The sequence below is a fragment of the Theropithecus gelada genome, chromosome 14 (genome assembly GCF_003255815.1).
Source record: "Theropithecus gelada isolate Dixy chromosome 14, Tgel_1.0, whole genome shotgun sequence".
NCBI lineage: Eukaryota > Metazoa > Chordata > Mammalia > Primates > Cercopithecidae > Theropithecus > Theropithecus gelada.
The window spans coordinates 31,671,489-31,692,002 of record NC_037682.1 but is presented as its reverse complement, the minus strand read 5'-3'; the positions used below and the strand labels follow the sequence as shown (position 1 = coordinate 31,692,002).

The 20,514-nt window shown below is 46.8% G+C and overlaps 1 protein-coding gene across 1 annotated transcript in view; it reads left to right on the top strand.

The window, feature by feature from the left end:
- Nucleotides 1–20,514, top strand: part of KIAA1549L (KIAA1549 like) — a 126,854-nt gene that overhangs the window by 96,465 nt on the left and 9,875 nt on the right. The window contains exons 16-19 of the mRNA XM_025356643.1: nt 1,091–1,441; nt 12,663–12,760; nt 15,403–15,551; nt 17,208–17,359. Coding sequence (XP_025212428.1) covers nt 1,091–1,441; nt 12,663–12,760; nt 15,403–15,551; nt 17,208–17,359 — 750 coding nt within the window. The remainder of the gene's footprint in view (nt 1–1,090; nt 1,442–12,662; nt 12,761–15,402; nt 15,552–17,207; nt 17,360–20,514) is intronic.

The following is a 20,514-nucleotide window of genomic DNA, read 5'->3' as shown; positions in this document are numbered from 1 at the left end:
CAGACACTTATGAAGCAAGCATTCATTCGCAGGCAAGCACGAGACCATCCATGCAGCCTGCTCTGGAAGCTTATGAAGTCCCAGCTGTCTGCCCACTCTGATACTGAAGCTGCGCACTGAATGAAAGGTTCAGTGAAGAAAGGCAGGAGAATGTTCTAGATCAGTGGATTTCAAACTTGAACGGGCATCGGAATCTCCTGGAGGGCATATTAAAGCACATATTGCTGGGCCTCGCCCCCAGAGCTTCTGATTGTGTACCATGCCTTAAGATCCGTGATCTAGGCCGGGCGCGGTGGCTCAAGCCTGTAATCCCAGCACTTTGGGAGGCCGAGACGGGCGGATCACGAGGTCAGGAGATGGAGACCATCCTGGCTAACACGGTGAAACCCCGTCTCTACTAAAAAAATACAAAAAACTAGCCGGGTGAGGCGGCAGGCGCCTGTAGTCCCAGCTACTCGGGAGGCTGAGGCAGGAGAATGGCCTGAACCCGGGAGGCGGAGCTTGCAGTGAGCTGAGATCCGGCCACTGCACTCCAGCCTGGGCAACGGAGCAAGACTCCGTCTCAAAAAAAAAAAAAAAAAGATCCGTGATCTAGAAGCAGGATTTTGTTATTCTCTCTGATAACTAGCATCAGGCAATCAGCACTTCCTTAACCAATGGCTGGAAAGAGGACCATTTAGGGAGTGAATCTAGAATGCTACCCCTCTGGGTGTAGATTACAAGACATTCCAGGGTCTTATACCCGAAGGCATAGAGGTGGGGAATGTCTCTAAAATATTTTAGAGAGTACCATTAATGTCATCAGTGAAAGCCATTTCTCAAGTCTGTTACACTAACAGGCAGCCTGCAGCGGTGGTCAAACTATGGGCAACTGAAGTGCACACCCATACTCAGAGTGTGGACTTCCTGATAGAGGACACTGACTACCCGACTAGTGTGAATTCCTGGATAGGGTACGTAGAATATAATTTAAATTAGCACAGATGCATACCAGCATCTGTTCAAGTGAATGTTTTAGAGTAAATTGCAGAGCACCTTCATGGGAAGGAAAGTTAATTAACACATCAGTGGGCTTTGTTTCCTCCCACAGACTGAGCCTGAAATCATAGAGGAAACCAACATTGACAGAGTTCATGAGCCCCGGGGCTATTCCAGGTCTCGGCAGGTGAAAGGCCACTCGGAGACCTCCACGCTGAGCTCCCAGCCATCCATCGACGAGGTCAGGCAGCAGATGCATATGCTGTTGGAGGAGGCGTTCAGCCTGGCGTCTGCGGGCCACGCAGGCCAGAGCCGGCACCAAGAAGCCTACGGCTCAGCCCAGCACCTGCCCTACTCGGAGGTGGTGACCAGCGCTCCGGGGACCATGACGCGGCCCAGGGCTGGGGTGCAGTGGGTGCCGACCTACCGCCCAGAAATGTATCAGTACAGCCTGCCTCGGCCGGTAAGTCGTTCATCCCACCCACCTGCCATCATCGGGTCAGTCTGCCCAGTGAGTTCCAACAGGAGACTCAGAGCAGGGGCTTCTACAGATAAAAGCTTTGGGATCTGGAGATGAACTATGCTGGGCCCTCATCCTATCATCCCATCTTCCACCCATGATCCAAAGCCTAAGCTTTTGACTCCTGTGGGCAATGCACGTGAGAATCCCTTCTCTCCAGCCATAATGTATTTTAGAATGAATTGCCTTTTCTAATATCCCTCCTGTAAATGGCTGACCGTGTTCTTCACGCACTGGTGGTTTCCTACACTTTCAAGCCTGAGACCCATTTTAAATATCGAAAGGCATCTCAGAGCCACATGCTAAGGGGTTGTGTGGCCTGGTGGTTAAGCGCACAGGCTTTGAGCCAGGTGGCTCGACTTTAAATCTCAGGTCTACCAGATGAAAGTTGACAAAATCAGAATGGAATCACTTGTGTTAAATAAAATTAAATGAAAAATTTTAAAAACCTGGCAAGCAGAGCCAGAGAAGGCCAGGAAGGGAGGGTTTTCATGCATAAATGCCTGATAGCAATAACTATCACAAAAGACTCTGCAAAAATCACAATCTTGCACAAAGGCCATTGCAACCTTACACACACAAAAAATACTTGTGCGAGGACATCTGTCCAGCAACTGCCTGTCCAGGCTTGAACTGGTACCACACTTGTCATTGATTTTTGCAGCCGAGAATAATTTTCTCAAAACAATTACGCAATCCTCCCTGTTTTTCCTTTAAAAACTTTTGTCTTCCTTTACCTCCCTGAACACAGTTTACTATGGCATGGGTATTCCCATTGCAATACCCATTCCCAAATAAACATCATTGTTTTTAGAGACAAAAAAAACAAGTCTGTTATGTAGGTTGACAGCCACTTTCTGGCTTTGTAACTTGGGAAAATTACTTAAAGTCTTTACAAATGAGAAAAATAAGCTACTTTCTAGACTTGTAAAGATTAAATGAGTTAGTGTATGTAAGGTACTGTAAGAATACTTGGTACATAGTAAATGCTATAAAAATATTATTCATAGGTTGGGCGTCGTGGCTCATGCCTATAATCCCAGCACTTTGGGAGGCCGAGATGGGCTGATCGCTTGAGCTCAAGAGTTCGAGACCAGCCTGGGCAACATGGTGAAACCCCATCTAAACAAAAATTAGCCAGGTGTGGCTAATATGCGCCTATAGTCCCAGCTATTTGGGAGGCTGAGGTGAGAGGATTGCTTGAGCCCAGGAAGCAGAGGTTGCAGTGAGCCAAGATTGTGAGATTGCACTTCAGCCTGGGTGACACAGTAAGACCCTGTCTCTGAAAAAAAAAAGAATATTGTGATTATTAAGTAGCAATTATATTTCCGTATTTGAAAAAACATCCAATGACTGAAAGCTTCTGTAATTTACACTTGATCTTAGTCAAAAAACCAAGAAGTTAATAAGTTTTTGTGATTTAAATCACAATTTTAATTAGTTTGCATTTCATTCATCACCATAGCATCTAAAATATATCTTTTAAAAAAGACATAGTTTTATAAACCATAGACTGTGATAGACAATGCCTTGTGCATGTATAGATGCCAGATTCTGGGAATCTGGGATGAGTTCTGGGTTTCAGAGAGGAAGGCTTAGACAACCAGATCAAGTCTTCCAACAGCTGAGAAGATGCGATGGCCCATAGCCATCGTATCTCAATTTTGTAAAACCATCTAAAAAAAAATCCATTGTGGGTCATATGATGAAAACTTAAATGGTTCTGTTTGTTATACTTGTGGCTTAGTGTTTGTGGCAAGGACAAAAACATCAGCATTATGTATATTTTATAAATGAAGCCACCTACAGTGGAAAAGGACTGTGAAATAACACAACAGAGAGATGGGTCATCAAACTAGAACTAACCTTCCTTCCTTCCTTCCTTCCTTCCTTCCTTCCTTCCTTCCTTCCTTCCTTCCTTCCTTCCTTCCTTCCTTCCTTCCTTCCTTCCGTCTGTCCTTCCTTCTTTTCTTTCTTTTCTTTTCTTTCTTTTCTTCTGTCTCTCTGTCTCTCACCCAGGCTGGAGTACAAGTTCAGTGGCATGATCTCGGCTCACTACAACCTCTGCCTCCCAGGTTCAAGCGCTTCTTGTGCCTCAGCCTCCTGAGTAGCAGGGACTACAAATGCATACCACCACGCCCGGCTACTTTTTTGTATTTTTATTAGAGAGGGGGGTTTCACCATGTTGGCCAGGCTGGTTTCGAACTCCTGACCTCAGGTGATCCACCCGCCTTGGCCTCCCAAAGTGCTAGGATTACAGGCGTGAGCCATCACGCCTGGCTGAACCAGAACATTATTAAAGGTAGTTCTTTTGTTGTTAAGGTTTCCTTCTTGATCAACAACCCATGAGGTCCATATTTTCAGGAAAGGAGAAAATAGCTAACAATACAGAGTAGAAATAATGATGATTCTTAACCCAAGCTCATACAGAGTCCTTTTGTGCTATGATAATGTGGAAATCCGTAGAAAAGATGGCAATTTAGAAGGATAACTGTGATTACTTTCTGTCTTCTAAAGAGAGGGTGCTTTGAGTTCTGCCAGAAGATAATTGGAAGCTGGTGGTTTAAATACACTAGGCCAGGCTAATGGCATTTATATCATGGAAAAGGTTACTGCCGGCGGCCTGGGATTTCTGCAGTGCAGTTCAGGAGACTCTTGATCATATTTTACCCGTTAACTCTGTGAAGAAATTGGACTCCACATCTAATGTCCAATCCAATTTTGCTAGCAGTCATAATGGATCTGTGCCAAGCAGAATGAAAACATCCTACAGTCTTCCTGTTGGTGACAGAGGAGGGAATTTCAAAAAAGACAACAGGGCTAACACATCTTCCCCACTAGACTCTTTACAGATGGAATTAATGGTAATAACAATAACAGCAAGGTTGGCATCTATTGAGCTCCCATTGTCTACTGGACACAGCTAAGTGCTATGTAGAAATTCTCTATTCTAATCCAACAACCACCCTATGAGATCAATATTATTATCCCAAAGTACTCAATGAGGAAACCGAAGCTTGGAGAAGTAAAGAAACTTGCCCAAGTTTAGGCAGCTGTAAATGGCAGAACTGGAGTTAGAACCTAGAGCTGCCTAACTTCAAATCCCACACTCTTTCTACCCGCTGGCCAAAGTGACTTGTAGGGACATCTTCCAGGCTCTGATGAGAACTTGAATATCCACACTTTGGAGTACAATCTTCTTATAAGGAAGCTTACCCAAGGCTGGGCTTTGTGGCTCATGCCTGTAACCCCAGCAATTTGGGAGGCTGAGGTGGAGGATGGCTTGCGGCCAGGAATGTAAGACAAGCCCTGAGCAATATAATGAGATCCTGTTTCTACGGAAAAAAAAAAAAAAAAAAAAAAAAAATTGGCTGGGCCTGTAGTCCTTGCTACTTGGGAGGCTGAGTTGGGAGATCTCCTGAGTCCGGGAGTTCAAGGTTGCCTTGAGCTATGATGACACCACTGTACTCCAGCCTGGGTAATAGAGCAAGACCTTGGCTCTATTAAAAAAAAGAAGAAGCAGCAGCTTACCCAGTTGGAGTTTTGTCTGTTCTTATCATTGCCCTAGTAAGGGAGCATCTCCATTAGGGTAAAATTGGGAATTTTATGGTCTTTTATTCCTCCTCTCCTCATAAAAACAAATAACTCCCTCCAAGCCTTTGTTAATGATGAAATATGCAGATATATCAGCTATGACTTCCATTCTGCCACAACACTTGGATTCAAGAAATGTTACATTTCTACACCTGTAGTTCCAGCTACTAGGAGGCTGAAGTTGGAGAATTGCTTAAGCCCAGGAGTTCAAGGCTGGCCTGGGCAACACAGAACAATCCCATCTCAAAAAAAAAAAAAAAAAAAGGAAATGTTACATTTCTTGTGTTTCTCCAAATCAATTTGAATCTGTTCTGAACTCCCATCTGGCCCAGGGCATGAGAGATTCAATGCCAGTTATTCTGGGGCTTCTTCCACCTCTGGTTATACAAAAGTCATTGGTGGTTTGATGAAGTGAGGACACCAGGAAGGAGCGGACCTACACCGGTCACTGTTGACAGAGCATGGTCCAGTTCGCAGGAGTCCTTGAAGGCAGGCCATTCTATCATAGCTGGGCCAGATATGATTCTATCTATCTGGGCCAGATTGGGAATAGGGCTGTCTGCCTTGGAACTGCCCTAAGAAATCCTCCCCTGTAAGTCACCTACCTCTGGCAAATGAGTACCCTTATAAGCTTAGAAAAACCCTTATAGTGAGTAAAATCCACAGTTTATACAGCAAGGCTGCATGATAAGGGAGAGAGAAGGAAGGCGGGAGAGGAAGGCTGGAGAATCCTTAGCCCTCAAACGCAGATGGGCAAGAAAAGTAACTCTCTTTCTTTTTCTGTGATCCTCTCCACGTGCCAGAAGCTCAGTCTCAGTTCAGGCTCTTCCTCCGTATTTTCTGGGGACCTACATGATGTTGGGTAGGGGGAAGGCTGCAGTGTCTGGTCCCCGTTTGTCTTCATCTCACCACTCCGGCTGGTGTCCCTGAGAAGCCCTTGTTCCCACCTTTTCTCGGGTTGCCCATCCAGGCAGAGCATAACTGTATCCTCTTTCTCCTACTCAACACGCCCTCACCAGATTCTTCCCTTCCTTCCTTCCATGCTTGTGTGTGTGTTCAGGTGAGCTCACTCTGTGCCTTCCTCTATCATCCTCTTGCTCAAGCACACGCGCACACATGCACCTGCCCCTCTCCAGCGGCTTCTTTGCCACCACACAGGACTGTTAAAGGCACTTCTGGTCTACGTCCATACCACCATACTCTTCTTCTCCTGCATCCCGTGGAGGGAGGGGGAATTTTGTGCTGTTGCTGATTCCTGGCCTTTCCTGGAGGCAGACACAGGTCCCTTGTCTTTCAGATTCCCCAAAATTTGATGGGACTTATGTCCTCTCCTCCACCTCTTCCCCCAGGGTGAGACAGGACAGAGGGCTCCTTTTCCAAGCCCACTGGCTTCTAACCTCTTGCTTCCTCTCTGGCTCTCCTCTCCTTCCTATCCACAGAGTGTAAATGTAAACCTCACTTCTTTGAAATCTCTTGTTTGTGGCATCAAAGTGAGTGTTTTAGGACTTAGGTATTCAAAATCCTAGGCTCTTGCAATTTAGTAGTTTTGGCTTATGAAACTCTGGTAAGGAGAGATGGGCAGATCATAGGTCAGGAGTTCGAGACCAGCCTGGCCAACATGGTGAAATACCATCTTTACTAAAAATACAAAAATTAGCCAGGCATGGTGGTGGGTGCCTGTCATCCCCAGCTACTCAGGAGGCTGAGGCAGGAGAATCGCTTGAACCTGGGAGGCAGAGGTTGCAGTGAGCCGAGATCACATCACTGCACTCCAGCCTGGGCAACAGAGCAAGACTGTCTCAAAAAAAAAAAAAAAAAAAAGAATTGGCTCTTGTGCCCTCCTCAGTCTTTTGTGCCTCCTTCCCTGGGGCAGGGAAAGGGCCCTAGATTAGAAGAACTGTGGAGGAAAGATGACTACGATTACTGGTTGAGCATCCCAAATCTGAAAATCCCAAATCCATGTCACTTTTTGGATGCCAGCATGACACTCAAAGGAAGTGCTCCCTGGGGCATTTTGGATTTTGGAGTTTTGGATGCTCAACCAGTGATGCAAATATTCCAAATATCTGAAAAAATTTCAGAACACTTCTGGTCCCAAGCATTTTGAATAAGGGATTCTCAACCTGTGCTATATGAGAATATTATTCCATCTCAGAGGGAAGGGACTATCACTTATTGAGTACCTACCATGTGCCAAATATTACATTCATATATACGATTACTCTTTAAAACAGGCTTTGAAATAAGGGCACGATACTTTCACCTTCATTACCTAATAAGAAAGCAGGCACAGAGAAGTTAAGTAAGTTGCTCGAAGTCAAGCAGCTGGTAAGGATCAAAACCAAGATTTAATCCCAGATTTGTCTGACTTAGGAAACCCCCATCCTGTGCAGCACATCACCCTGAGCTCAGATTTGCGAGGCGGTGTCCTTAACTGGCTGTGTGATTTTGCACAAGTCAGTTTACCTCTCTGGGCTTCAGTGTCCCCATCTGTTAAGGAAACGGATGTGGTCTGCGTGTCTCCTGCTCTTCCCAGCTTGAACCTTCTATGATTTCCCGTGAGAGGCCTTGGAAGCCTCCTCAGTAATTATTGATCAATTGACAGATCAAAATAAGCACTGGGTTTTTACTTTAAAGTTAGACTTTAATTACCAAGCCCTCTGCTTTCAACTAAATAGGAACTATCCTTGCAGAAGAGTCTGGCTCCTGCACTAGGATGTGACGTTATTTCTAGCTGGACATCGTTCTGCCTGGAGCAGGGTTCTCAGGATCAGCATGATGCTGTGGGAGGGCACCATGCAGAGGCACCCAGAGTAGCTACCAGCTGCGGAAAGATTGGAGCATCCACTCTGCCCTGGGGCTAGCTCACTGGCACTGGACAAGGGCTTCTAAGGAGGATAGGTTGACTTTGCCCTATCAATGGCCTTTCCCCACTAATGCAAAGCCCAAGACCCCTTTACCAGTCCTTCCAACCGCAGGCTGTCCCCTGCAGCCTGTCACCCCTGTAGTGCCACCCTGGAGGTTTATCTTTACCAGATCCCTCCTCCTGGGGAAATGCATATGCACAGGAGGGACCAGCATGCACTGGGGCTCGTCGGGGCTCCCTCTCCACTTTGAATGCTAGAGAGTATGGTGCTGACCCGCTTCCCTCATCCCCTCCTGAGGGACACTCAGCCCCAAAACTTCAGACTGTGGTCCCCTCCCCTCCCCCTTATCCCCTCCCCTCTCCTCTTTGCCCTCCCCTCACCCTCCCCTCTCCCCTTCTCTGCCCTCCCCCTCCCCCCTCTCCTCTCTCCTTCGCTGCCCTCCCCCCTCCCCTCCCCATCCCCTTCTCTGCCCTCCCCTCCCCCCTCCCCCATCCCCCTCTCTGCCCTCCCCCTCCCCCCCTCCCCCCTCCCCCCCCCTTCTCCCCCCCTCCCCCCTCCCCTCTCTCCTCCTCCCTCGCTCCCTCCCTTCCTTCCTTCCTCCCTCCCTTCCTTCTTCCCTTCCTCCCTTCCTCCCTTCCTCCCTTCCATGTTACAACCAAACTTCTAAGCCCAAAGAGTGCTCTCTTCTAGTCACACACAGCCTCCTTCAGCCTTGGAGGCCTGCAACCCAACTGCCTTCAGTCCTGAGTCTTTGATCTCCTTCCTGGCCAGAGGGCAGGGACCCCAAAAGATGGGGTCCTTAGGTGTTCCTCACAGCCAGCATCATGGCACTGGAAACTTAGAGCCTGGCAACAGTTTCATGCAATAGCTTCCAATGGATTCCTATCACAGAGCAGCCAGGAGAGAACCAGATTCCAAATACATGAGACAGGGAACTAGAAGGCAAAGACAAGAGGACTTAGAACCAGGGGGAACGTGCACAGGAGTGGGTAGAAGACACCTGGGGGAGGATTCCTTCAACTCATGAGCACGTGGCATAGGCTGCCACCTCTGTGTTTTATGTGGCTCCCATGGCTGCCCCAGGACCCTGAGGATACAGCCCAAAAGGGACTGCCTGATCTCCTGTGTCATCTTGCTTTGTACCTGACAAAATTTTCAAGAAGGGAATTCCCTTGCTGCTTGTCAGAAGTTCAGAATTTTTAATCGGTTCTCTGGGTGAACTGCTATAGGACATCCACAGGCATAGAAAGCCTTTTCTTGGCTGGGAAACTCTGCTGACTACAGAATAAGGCTTCCAGCAACCTGAGATAAAAATAGGTTGTCTGTCTCCTCCGCTGAATAGCATGAGAGGCCAGAAGAGAGAAGAGGGGCTGTAAATCTCCTTTGTCTATCTTGGGAAAGAAGTGCCTTACTTGGTTTATTGATAATCATGGAGGATAAAGCTGGAAGGACCTCCAGGACAAGGATTTGCTGTCTGCAGAACCTCAGGGTTCAGGGAGGTCCTCAGAGGGTCATTAGACAGGTAAGTGAAGGGCCACATTCACCAGGGCACCTCCTCCCCAACTTCAACCAGAGAAGCTCTGCTTTCATCTGTCTACGTATTAGGGTCTGCTGGAATGGTGTCATGGCTAAAGAAACGTTTGGAAGCTTGTGAGACAGGCCAATGCCTTATTTCACAGGGAAAGCAAAACAAAACAAACCAAAACAAGATTCAGAAAGGTTGAATGACATATCCAGAGAAAGTGAATGGCTGAATCAAGATAACAGCGTGAATCGCCTTACTCCTTGTTCACTCAGCATTCATTCAGCAAATAGTTACTTAACATGGCTAGGTGCAAGACATTTTGCTTGGTAATGGACCAGGACTACTGTAATAAGACAGATACGGTTACTGCACTCCAAGACGTTTAGGATCTAGTGGAGCTGAAGATTTGGTTCCCTGTATGCTGCCTTTGCATACATTGTTTACTGATGCTCAAAAAAAAAAATGGAAGTGCAGCACAGTAACGTAGCTTTCCATATTGATTCGTCAGTACTTCTGGATCTGGGCAGATGTTTTCTTTCATTCTTGTTCTAGAAAGATAGTATTGCTAGCACACTTCTAGGTTGACTCCTCTCTGAGCACTTTGCATTCTATGTCTTCTGGGTGCTAATGAGAAGCCATTTGTTAGTGTCATTGCCATCCCTTTGTAGGTGATATGCCTTTTGGGTTGCTTTTAAGATCTTCTCTTTGCCTTTGGTATTCTACTGTTTCACTACAATGTATCTAGATGTGTGTTTTATTTTATTGATCCTACTTGGAATTATTAATTTACTTATTTTATCAAGTCTGGAGAATTCTTAGCCATTGCTTCTTCAAATACTGCCTCACCTTTGTTTTTCTTCTTCTCTCCTTTGGGACTTTGGTTAGCTGTATGTTAGACCTGCTCATTCCATCCTCTATGTCTTGTATTTCTCTCTTATATTTTCTGTCTTCTCGGCCCATTGTGCGTCATTCTTAGTAATTTCCCTAATTCCATTTTCTAGTTTATTAATTCTCTATTTGTGATTAATCTATTATTTACTTCCTCTACATTGAATATTTTTATTTTAATAATCATATTTCACTTCTGAAAGTTCTATTCTTTTTCAAACCTGCTGGATCATTTCTAATAGTATCTGTCTGGTCAATTATTATTATTTTTAGACAGAGTCTTGCTCTGTCACCCAGGCTGAAGGGCGGTGGCGCAATCTCGCCTCACTGCAACTTCTGCCTCCTGGGTTCAAGTGTTTCTTCTGCCTCAGCCTCCCCAGTAGCTGAGAGTACAGGCGCTTGCCACCACGGCCAGCTAATTTTTTGTATTTTAATAGAGATGGGGTTTCACTGTGTTAGTCAGGATGGTCTCGATCTTCTGACATCGTGATCTGCCCGCCTGAGCCTCCCAAAGTGCTGGGATTACAGGTGTGAGCCACCACACCCGGCCTGGTCAATTATTTCTTAAAAACATTTCTTACATTGTTATTTTTTGTCTTGTGTCTGGAAATTCCGAACTCTAAAGTCCTTAAAGGTCTAAATCTTGTTTGTTTTTTCTACTCTCTTTCACTTCTCTTTTCTGGTGTGTTCATGGTCTTAATCATGAGCTCCATTTGCTTCATCTTAATCTATGCTAATCCTGAGAGACTGCTTTAGGGATACTCTCCTCCAAAGAGGATTTACAATTGCTTCTGCCTGAGCTGGGAGCATTGCCATCCATCCTCCCTCCCTAGAAGGGACCAATGCTAGCCTCCTTTTGTGTTGGAGGTGAGTGCCTTGGGTTCAGCCACCTCACCTCGTCCTGTTCCAAGGCTCGATGTCTTCATCAACTGTCACTATGGCGTTTGTCTTCCGGGCCACTTCGCCATTCGTATTTGCTTACCTTTAGCATTCCCACCTCTGGTTTCAGCTCATGGTTTTGTTTTAGTTTGCTGAGGTGTGGGGTAGGGGAATGGTCCTTTGGGATTTCCCTGCCATCTTGCAGTTTCACACTGCATTAAAAAGTAGGTTTAATCCTGGACCTCGTTGTTATTGAGTGGTTTGGCCCGTATGAAGATGTAGTCTGCCATCATGCTGGAGGGAGAAGACCTCATTCCGTTGAAAGAATCCTGTTTGTGGATCCCCTGTGCTGCTGTTTTTTTGTCCTGATGCCTTCAGGTTTAAAATCCTGTCATCTTCCTCCTCAAGAGATCTGATGGGCGGAATACCTGAAGAAAGAAATGGATGAGAAGCGCAAGTAAAGAAAGCTTTGTCTTCCCAGAGAACATTTCTAGATTTTCTCTTGCTAAAGGAGGTTGTGGCCTGGCTCCTTCTAATCCTGTCTGACTCTGTCTGTTTTGCTTTTATCCTCTCACATGTTGATAAAAGTCTGCATTTTTTTGGTGACAGTTCTAGTCTTTTTATCTTTGAATAGCGCTTTATAGATTGCAAAAGACACACACACACACAGACTTACCTGATCTTCTCAGCAGCCCTCTGAGCAAGCATTGTTGTACCCATTTCAGGAGAGGTCCAGAAAGGTCACTTGAGTTGCCGAAGGACCTAAAGTCTGTTCATTAGGACCTTCGCACATACCTCCTGACTCCAAATCCATTGCTTTTCTCCACTAAACCTGCTCTCTCTTGAGAGAAAGTAAAACACAATCAACGATTCATCCATTTAATCACCTAATATTTATTGATCACCTGTTATATACCAGGCACTGTTCCAGGTATAAGGAGATCTCTGACAGCAAAGCCCTTGCCCTTATTACATTCTAGTTGGTGGCAGATCATCAATAAACAAGCAACCATATAATGTCAGAGAGTGATCATTGCCATAATGAAAAATAGATAAATGGGGCTCTAGGGGAGTCTGGGGCTGGATGAATGCAATGAAGCGTGGAGCCCTGAGAAGAACAGTGAGGAAGGCACCCGGGTGGAATAAAAGCCCAAGGTGAGACAGAACTTGGCGTGCTCTGAGAACAGTTGGAGGGCCCTGTAAGTACAGTGGCCCCAGCGAGGTGGAGAGTAGTGGGAGGTGCAGTAGAAGAGATGGCTTGGAAACATGTTAGGGAATATCTAAGGAAAAAGTCTGAGTAAGGAGGCAGAGTCTGACCCTTGGAAGTTTGCTTCCTCCTCAAACAAGAACCTGTGTGCTGATCGACCCTGGATGTTAACAGCGCTCCCTGAATTGCTTGTCTCTTTCACAGGCTTACAGGTTTTCCCAGCTTCCTGAGATGGTCATGGGCTCACCGCCTCCACCCGTACCTCCCCGGACTGGTCCTGTGGCTGTCGCTTCTCTCAGGCGGTAACACGTTCCTTTCTTTGTTTTCTTTGGAATATTTGGAAAAGGGTCAGTCCTGTGTACCCTGACCTGACAATAGCACCATCAAATTTCCTTCATGCTCCACCCCATTCAGGGTGTGTCACCTGTACAGACAGCCATGTGCCTGTGGCATCCCAAGTACCATGAATGAGCAGATCACGGTGCTTTTTAACCAGAAAGTTCTTGAGAATCCACAGTTAAAGAAGCCCAAGGTCAACTGTCCCATACCTGGAAAGCCTCAGACCCTGACCTTGAACATCTGAAAATGACTGTAGCTCAGACCACCACAACAGCTGCTACCAAAAGTCCCTTGGTTATGTAAGGGTAGTGTCTGAGAAGCCAGGGAGGGGCAGGCACGTCTGGGTACCCACCCCAACTCTTGACTTCCAAGAGGGAGAGATTGAAAACGTATGAAGTCAGATATCTCAATCGCAACACATATGTTAAGCATGTTCTTTGCTCTATGAAAATATAACGAGTGCATGTTTTTAATAAGGATGGACAAGAAGAACAAAAGCCCTGAGCACTCGGAAAGGCTAGACCTATGCCCTGGGGTACATGTGGACCACTGCCCTGGCCTTCCCACTCCAGCTTCCCCCAACACACAAATCACATCCTATCTGTGAATCATGGGTCTGGGCTTTGTGAGTGGGGAAGAAAAATAGGAGTTTCCCTCCGAATAGGAGGGAATAGGAGAGACCCTGCTGTCATCGCCAGTGGTTTAGAATGTGGAGCGGTATAGACGTCACCTCTTGCTGCCAGCCGAGGCTGGGTGGAAAGCAGCAGAGCCTGACCTGCTGTACAGCCCCAGGAATTGGCCTTGCCTCTCCATCGCTGTTTCTCTATCTGTAACATAAGCACATGGGCCTAGATGATCTCAAAAGCTCCGGGATTCCCCAGAAAAGGGTCTCAGAATTGCTTATGGAGCAGAACTCAGAAATTTTCCCAGGAAGGGTTTTCTGAACAAGTAGCAGATGCCTGGAACTGCGTGTGGGAAGCCAGGGCTGTGGGAACAAGCAGGCAGAGAGGGAGGGAGGAAGAAAGGAAGGGAGACCCCACCCTGATGAATGGTCACATCATACAGCCTCCACATTGGACCTTCCTAGGAGAGTAGCAGTGGGCTTCTCAGTTACTCCTGAGGGTCCCGGATTGGAGGGGCCTCATACCAGCAATTTGTGGGAGGTTTGCTGAAGGCCAGCATCAATTTCTTATTTCTTCTTTCAACCACCTGTCTCCTCCCAGGCCCCTCCATACCATTTGCTCTCTTGGCACATATCAGGGGGACACTGCCCTTCATATAAACTCAGGATTAGACCAGGAAGGAACATTTGAGATGAGTTTGTCTACCCCTGTCGTTTTACAGATGAAACAGGCTTGGAAAGGGAACGCAGGCTGGGCATGGTGGCTCATACTTGTAATCCCAGCACTTTGGGAGGCTGAGGCGGGTGGATCATTTGAGGCCAAGAGTTTGAGACCAGCCTGGACAATATGGTGAAACCCCGTCTCTACCAAAAATACAAAAATTAGGTGGACATAGTGGCATGCGCCTATAATCCTGGCTACTTGGGAGGCTGAGGTGGGAGAATCGCTTGAACCCAGGAGGCAGAGTTTGTAGTGAGCCAAGGTGGTGCCACTGCACTCCAGCCTGGGTGACAGAGTGAGACCCTGTCTCAAAAAATAAAAATAAAAATAATGAAAGGGAAGGTAGCTGGAACCCAGACCTCCGCTTCCTGTGCTCTCCCTTGCTGTGGCTGTCATTTGCTCTGCGACAGCCACTGCTCTGCTCAGAGGGCGGCCCTGTGGGGGGCCAGACCTGCTGCAGCTGTCTTTGCCTCTCTCCCATTGGACTAATTTTAGGGGAGCCTGAAGTCCCTCTGTGAAACTGCCTCAGGCCAGGGGTGATGCTTGTGAGGGAGAACGGTCTGTGGCTGAAGGACCCTTTGGAAAACCAGGAGATGCCCGCATCTGCAGAGCCCAAGCTGCCCTCTTCTTACATGGCCTTCTGAGCACTAAGTGGAAATAGGATGTGTTAAATGGGCTTGATTCTCTGATTGCCCGGGCACCAAAACAAAGTTCTGTTAGAATGCTCATTGCTCTCTGGAGTCAATCCCAGTTTCCGAGTCTTGGGCTTGGTGCTTCCTGTCAGTTAGGAACAGGGAATGTGGCTCCCCAGCTGTCCCGGGTCCCCTTTCCATGAGAAGGGAGCAACCAGGCACTCCAGACAGAGCCTTCCCATTGGCTGCTAATGATGTCATCACCTCCTGGGTCGACCATCCCCAGCTAATACCCAGGGCTAATTGCTTTTCTTCTTTTATGTGGAAATTAAATGTTCTACCACCCAGAGACATGAGAACCACCCTTAGGGGAGAACTGACCTTGAATGTCTACAAATGATTTCAGCTCAGGCCACCATGACAGCTGCTACAAATCTGGGTGCCTCCTACCCTGCTGGTGTCCCTAGAAGGCCGTTTGTTATCTGGGAATAAATCCAGTTCCGGGCCTACCACCCTCAGGAGGCTTGGAGGCAGCTGTCCACGCCCAAAGGTGACAGGGTGCTCTCCTCCTGCCTGGGATGCCACCTGAGGTCTGGGACAGTGCTAACGCAGTCCCTCTGCCCCATCTAGATCCACCTCAGACATCGGCAGCAAGACCAGAATGGCCGAGTCTGCAGGGCCCGAGCCGGCCCAGCTGCACGACAGCGCCTCCTTCACGCAGATGTCCAGAGGCCCCGTGTCCGTGGCGCAGTTGGATCAGTCGGCTTTAAATTACTCAGGTGGGCAAGAGAGGAAAAGCTCCAGTGTGTCCCCCACCCCTGCTGCTGTGCCCTGTCTTCCCCTAAACCCCCAAATCCAATCTTCTTTCTACCTACCACCCTCAGGAATCACAGCCACTGCATTTCTGGATCCCCTCGTAACTTCAGGAGCCCCAGCTAAAAGAGCTGCTGCTTTTCTTTCTTTAAAAGATCTGAAATCAGGCAAAATCCCAAGTTATGCTAAAGTCAGCATGTATGTTAACATTTTGCCAGACTTCAGTTCAATTTTTTTGGTTTTATCTTTAAAGCATTCCAGATACAGCTATCCACCCCCATTTCACTCACCTTCTCCCAAAAGGTGATCCCGGGCCCCAAGTGATAGGTTTTAATCCTTTGCCATGTATGTATAACAGTATATATTACTGTTTAACGTATTTGAAATTTACATAATGATAATCATGGCATACATTTCCTTTTGTACTTTCTCTATTTAACAGTGTTTTAAAAAAATTTCTCCAGGTTGCTATACACATACTATATAGATCTAGTTCATTCATTTAAACTGCCATGTGGTATTCTATGATGAGCCACAGTTTATACTTTTCCCTATTGATGGACATAATGGTAGTTTCCAGTTTTTTGCTATAACAAACAATGCCGAAATGAACATTGAGGTTTGTACATGACATAATTGGTTTCTTAGTTGATTCAAACCATACGTTTTAGGCTAAAACTGTAAGCACTCGGTTGCCAAAACTTAGTAAAGCATTCATGGTGTCTAGAAATTCCATCAGTGAAGTCCATTTCTTTTAGTTCTTTTTCTTGGCTCTTTAGAAATACACATTCTCCTAGAAGAAAAACACCTGGACACCAAGGTGTTATTTCCTCTTGCTGGCAGGTCAGGGGTGTTGGGATGGGGATGGGGGAGTTGGACCATCACTTCTCTAGAAAGCCAGGTCTGAGTCCCAGCAGACTTGTTCTGACTGCGAGGGTGAGTGGGGCTGAATGGCAGGTGGAGGTCTGCTGCTCCTCCTGCCCCTGGAGACCTTTATTCTCTCATCCCCCAGCCAAGGCCAATCCCAGAGTCCTCCTCTGCTTCCCTAGCTTCCCCAGGCCTGGGTAGATGCAGGCCTAGTGGGCGGGGTGCTGGCTGGGCCCACAACTCCCTCTTTAGGGGATGAGAAGAAGGGAAAAATCCAGAGCACTACTAGTACATGCTGCATTTGGTGAAGTTAGAAAAAGACTTTCCTCCCCCAGGTGAGTGCAGACTCCACCCCTGGCAAAGGAAATACTGGCTGGACTTTAGCCCCACTTGACCCCTAGGCCAGATGCTCTTGAGCCGTGCACCACCTGCCCAGCTGTGCACAGTGGCTCTCGAAGAGGTCCACAAAGAAAGACGACCAGGTTTCCTCCACCACATCCCACCTGCCTCTGTTGCTACATCACCTGGGATCTTAGCCATCATGGCCAGGTCCACTGCACCTTAAATGCAACTAAATTCCCCAGCAAATGTTACAGCCCAGAGCAAGCTCCCCTCAGCTCAGACCTGCTTTAATGAGACTTCAAATCCAGCCGCCAGCCACGGAGGCAATGAAACTGACTTTATTTGGCTCTTGGGTGGCTGGATCTGCCAGACCAGTCTCTCTTAACCTCCCTCCTCCATTTCCTCCATGCTAGGTAATACGGTGCCAGCGGTGTTCGCCATCCCAGCTGCCAACAGACCTGGCTTCACCGGCTACTTCATCCCGACGCCTCCCTCATCCTATAGGAACCAGGCCTGGATGTCCTATGCAGGAGAGAATGAGCTCCCGAGCCAGTGGGCAGATTCGGTGAGACCCTTGCTCTTCCCGTCATAAAACTTCACCTGCTTAACACATGCCAAAAAGTAAATCAGATAAAAGGTTGAGGCTGAAGGTTTGTTAGCCTCCTCCCAGTAACCGGATGACTAAAGTCAGCCATTTTAAAGGAGATAGATGGTGTGGTGAGAGGGGACGCTTGAGACCTGCCTTCTAGCCCAGCTCCCACCTCTTCCTAGCAGGACAACCTTAATCAAGTACATTTTTATAATAATAACTACCATTTGTTGAGTATTTTCTATCTACTAGACACCTTGTCAGATGTTTTGTTTATATTATTTAATCTTTATTTACAATCTTAGGTATGTCTTATCATTCCCATGATTACTCCCATCTTGCAGATGAGGAAATCAGGCCCGAGTCAGGGGATGCCATTTACCTAAGGCCACACAGCTAGGAAGGAAGTGCCAAGGACGGAATTCAAACCCGCACCTGTCTGGCTCCAAAGCTTTTATTAAATGTGTTTCTTTTAGCATAAAATTCTATAAAATTTTAGAAGAAACGTTAGAAAATGAAGCATTAGAAACCCAAGACTGGGCTGGGTGCAGTGGCTCATGCCTGTAATCCCACAACTTTGGGAGGGTGAGGCAGGCAGGTCACCTGAGGTCAGGAGTGAGAGACCAGCCTGGCAAACATGGCGAAACCCCTTCTCTACTAAAACCACAAAAATTAGCTGGGCGTGATGGCAAGTGCCTGTGATTCTAGCTACTTGGGAAGCTGAAGCGGGAGAATCACTTAAACCCAGGAGGCAGAGGTTGCAGTGAGCTGAGATCATGCCACTCCACTCCAGCTTGGGCGATAGAGCGAGACTCTGCCTCAAAAAAAAAAAAAAAGAGAAACCCAAGACTGAATTACTACATATATTAATTTTCCAGATGACTAAAGCTTACCCCTTTAATTTCAAAAACATTTAAAAATATATGCAGCTTGGCATAAAATATTTCTGAAATGAATGCTATCTTCCCTCTCCCCATTAGAAGAGTATACAATGTAATTTGCCTTTTATGAGTGATTCAATATACTTATGATGCCTCATTATACTAAAATGGCATTTGTAGGGTGAACTCTCGTGGCTTGTAGGATTATTGCCCTTATATTGTGAAATATCTCCAAACTACTATAATTTTGGGGGTTACTATTGTGGTTCAATATGTTTTTTTCTGACCTTGCTTCCAGTGGGTACTCCATATTGCTGTCAATGTCCCCACATCTCGTAATATGCTCACCCTTAAGTGTGCTTTGCATTGTGTGCCATTATCTGCAAACGAGGCTTATCTGTGCTCGTTAGAATTGTTTGTAAGCTTGGAGTCAATAAGCTGTAAGAGAGGAACTAGAGGGATCCCCTGCTGTTCAGTCTGTCACTCTGGATGTGGGACTTTCTGGCAGCTGTTTTTATTGTTTGGGGGCCTTTTTTGCATCCTTTGTCATTCTCTGCTGTTCCAACGGCTGATGTCACTGGATAGGATTTGATCAATTCAGAGGTTATTGATTTTGTAATTCCACTTCATCTGAAAGTTATGTAGACTTTTCAGAAAGTAGATGATGTTTAACTTGAACTACTTAGGCAGTAATTCCTTTACTCCTGCAGCTTTGACAGTTCACCCGTTGTGTGGAGTGTAACACTGGGCACCAACTGGAGTTGGTGAAGGTATTTTCCAAAACCTTGACCCCTGCTTTCAAGACACTTACAAATGATAATTTAGCCGGGCTTATAGCTACATCTAGATGCCTTTGGGTTCATAATTGCCTTAAAGATGAAGGTAAAGGAACCAAGCAAATGGAAACGTAACCTTCCTGCCACAATGACTGGACTGGACTCTTCTGGGCTCATCTCCCACAGTGTGAAGGAGAACCGGTGTCCTATTAGTTGTTTTTAATTAACAGGAAGATGATTGCTGCAGCCTAATTGGGTCTTTCCTGGAGCCCAATTATCACCTGCAATTAAGCAGGGAGGCGTGCCCATGAAAGGAGCAAGGTGAAAGGGTGATTTATAGCACATGGAAATAAGTGCAGGAAGCTCAGAAAGACCAGTTGTCAGCTTGTGAAGGGTCCAGGAATAATGCACACCTTCCACATCTATGTGAAAAAGAAAAGTCCCTCACCAGCATTTGGATGTTGGACCTTCCTAATCCCAGGAGCTGGCTTGGATAAAATCACCTGGACCTGGGATGACAAATAGGTTTCATCCTTGGTGCCAGATGGAGAAGGATTGGGAGGGGCTTCCAGGCTTAGCAGGAAACTGTGCTGTGATCAAGTTGGTGATGTCTGCCACGGGCGCTGGCTAGGGAAGTAGTATTTGCCAGCCCTGAATTTTGGCGGGAAGGGCATGATGGCTCCAGCCCGCATCTACTATAAGGGAGGAAGAGTTTCTCATCTCATCTTCCCTGCTTCTGCCCTACTGCCGAATATTGCCCTGAGGATACTCCAGTGAGATTAGGTATCCCTTGCCTGTCCCAGCCACCAGCACCTGCAGGCTTGATACCATAGAGCTGGGGGGTCCCAAGAGTTGGACATTGACTCTCTCAGCCACAGCAAGTACAGTTATGCAGGGAAAGGGAATGTGGCAACTTCCTTCTCAAATATTTGACCCCAGCTGATCATTCTTCCATGAGTTTCAAATTGTGCTCCTCAGAACCCCAGGTTCTGGGAGACTCCCTACTCTTGCTCTGCACAATTCTGAGCACTGGTATACAGCAATAAGCAAGTGAGGCACTCGCCAGCTTCACGGAGTTGACAGCCTGAGACAGGCAGTGGCACCAGGAGCAATAACTGTTACACTGGAGAAGCTGCAAGGAAACATCTAACAGGGATCCCTAGGCTGATGTTGGGTTGGGAAAGGTCTCCTGGAAGAAAGGAAGTTTGAGCTGAGATCTGAAATACATACGCCATGTCCTGGTCTTGGTTCTTTGGTGACCCCAGTAACCTGTACCTTCCCAGCTCACGTGGCCCAAGAACTCAAACAGCCCAACTCTGGTTTTCCTCTGAGATACAAATGAAACATATCAGTCCCTGTATATAAAGACCCACCCTTAGCACTTGTGTGCCATTTTGTCTTCCTTTGCTGGGTCTTGTGAGGAAATCAAAGTCCCAAGTTGTAACTTGAGACATCTATCCCATTACTTCTTTCC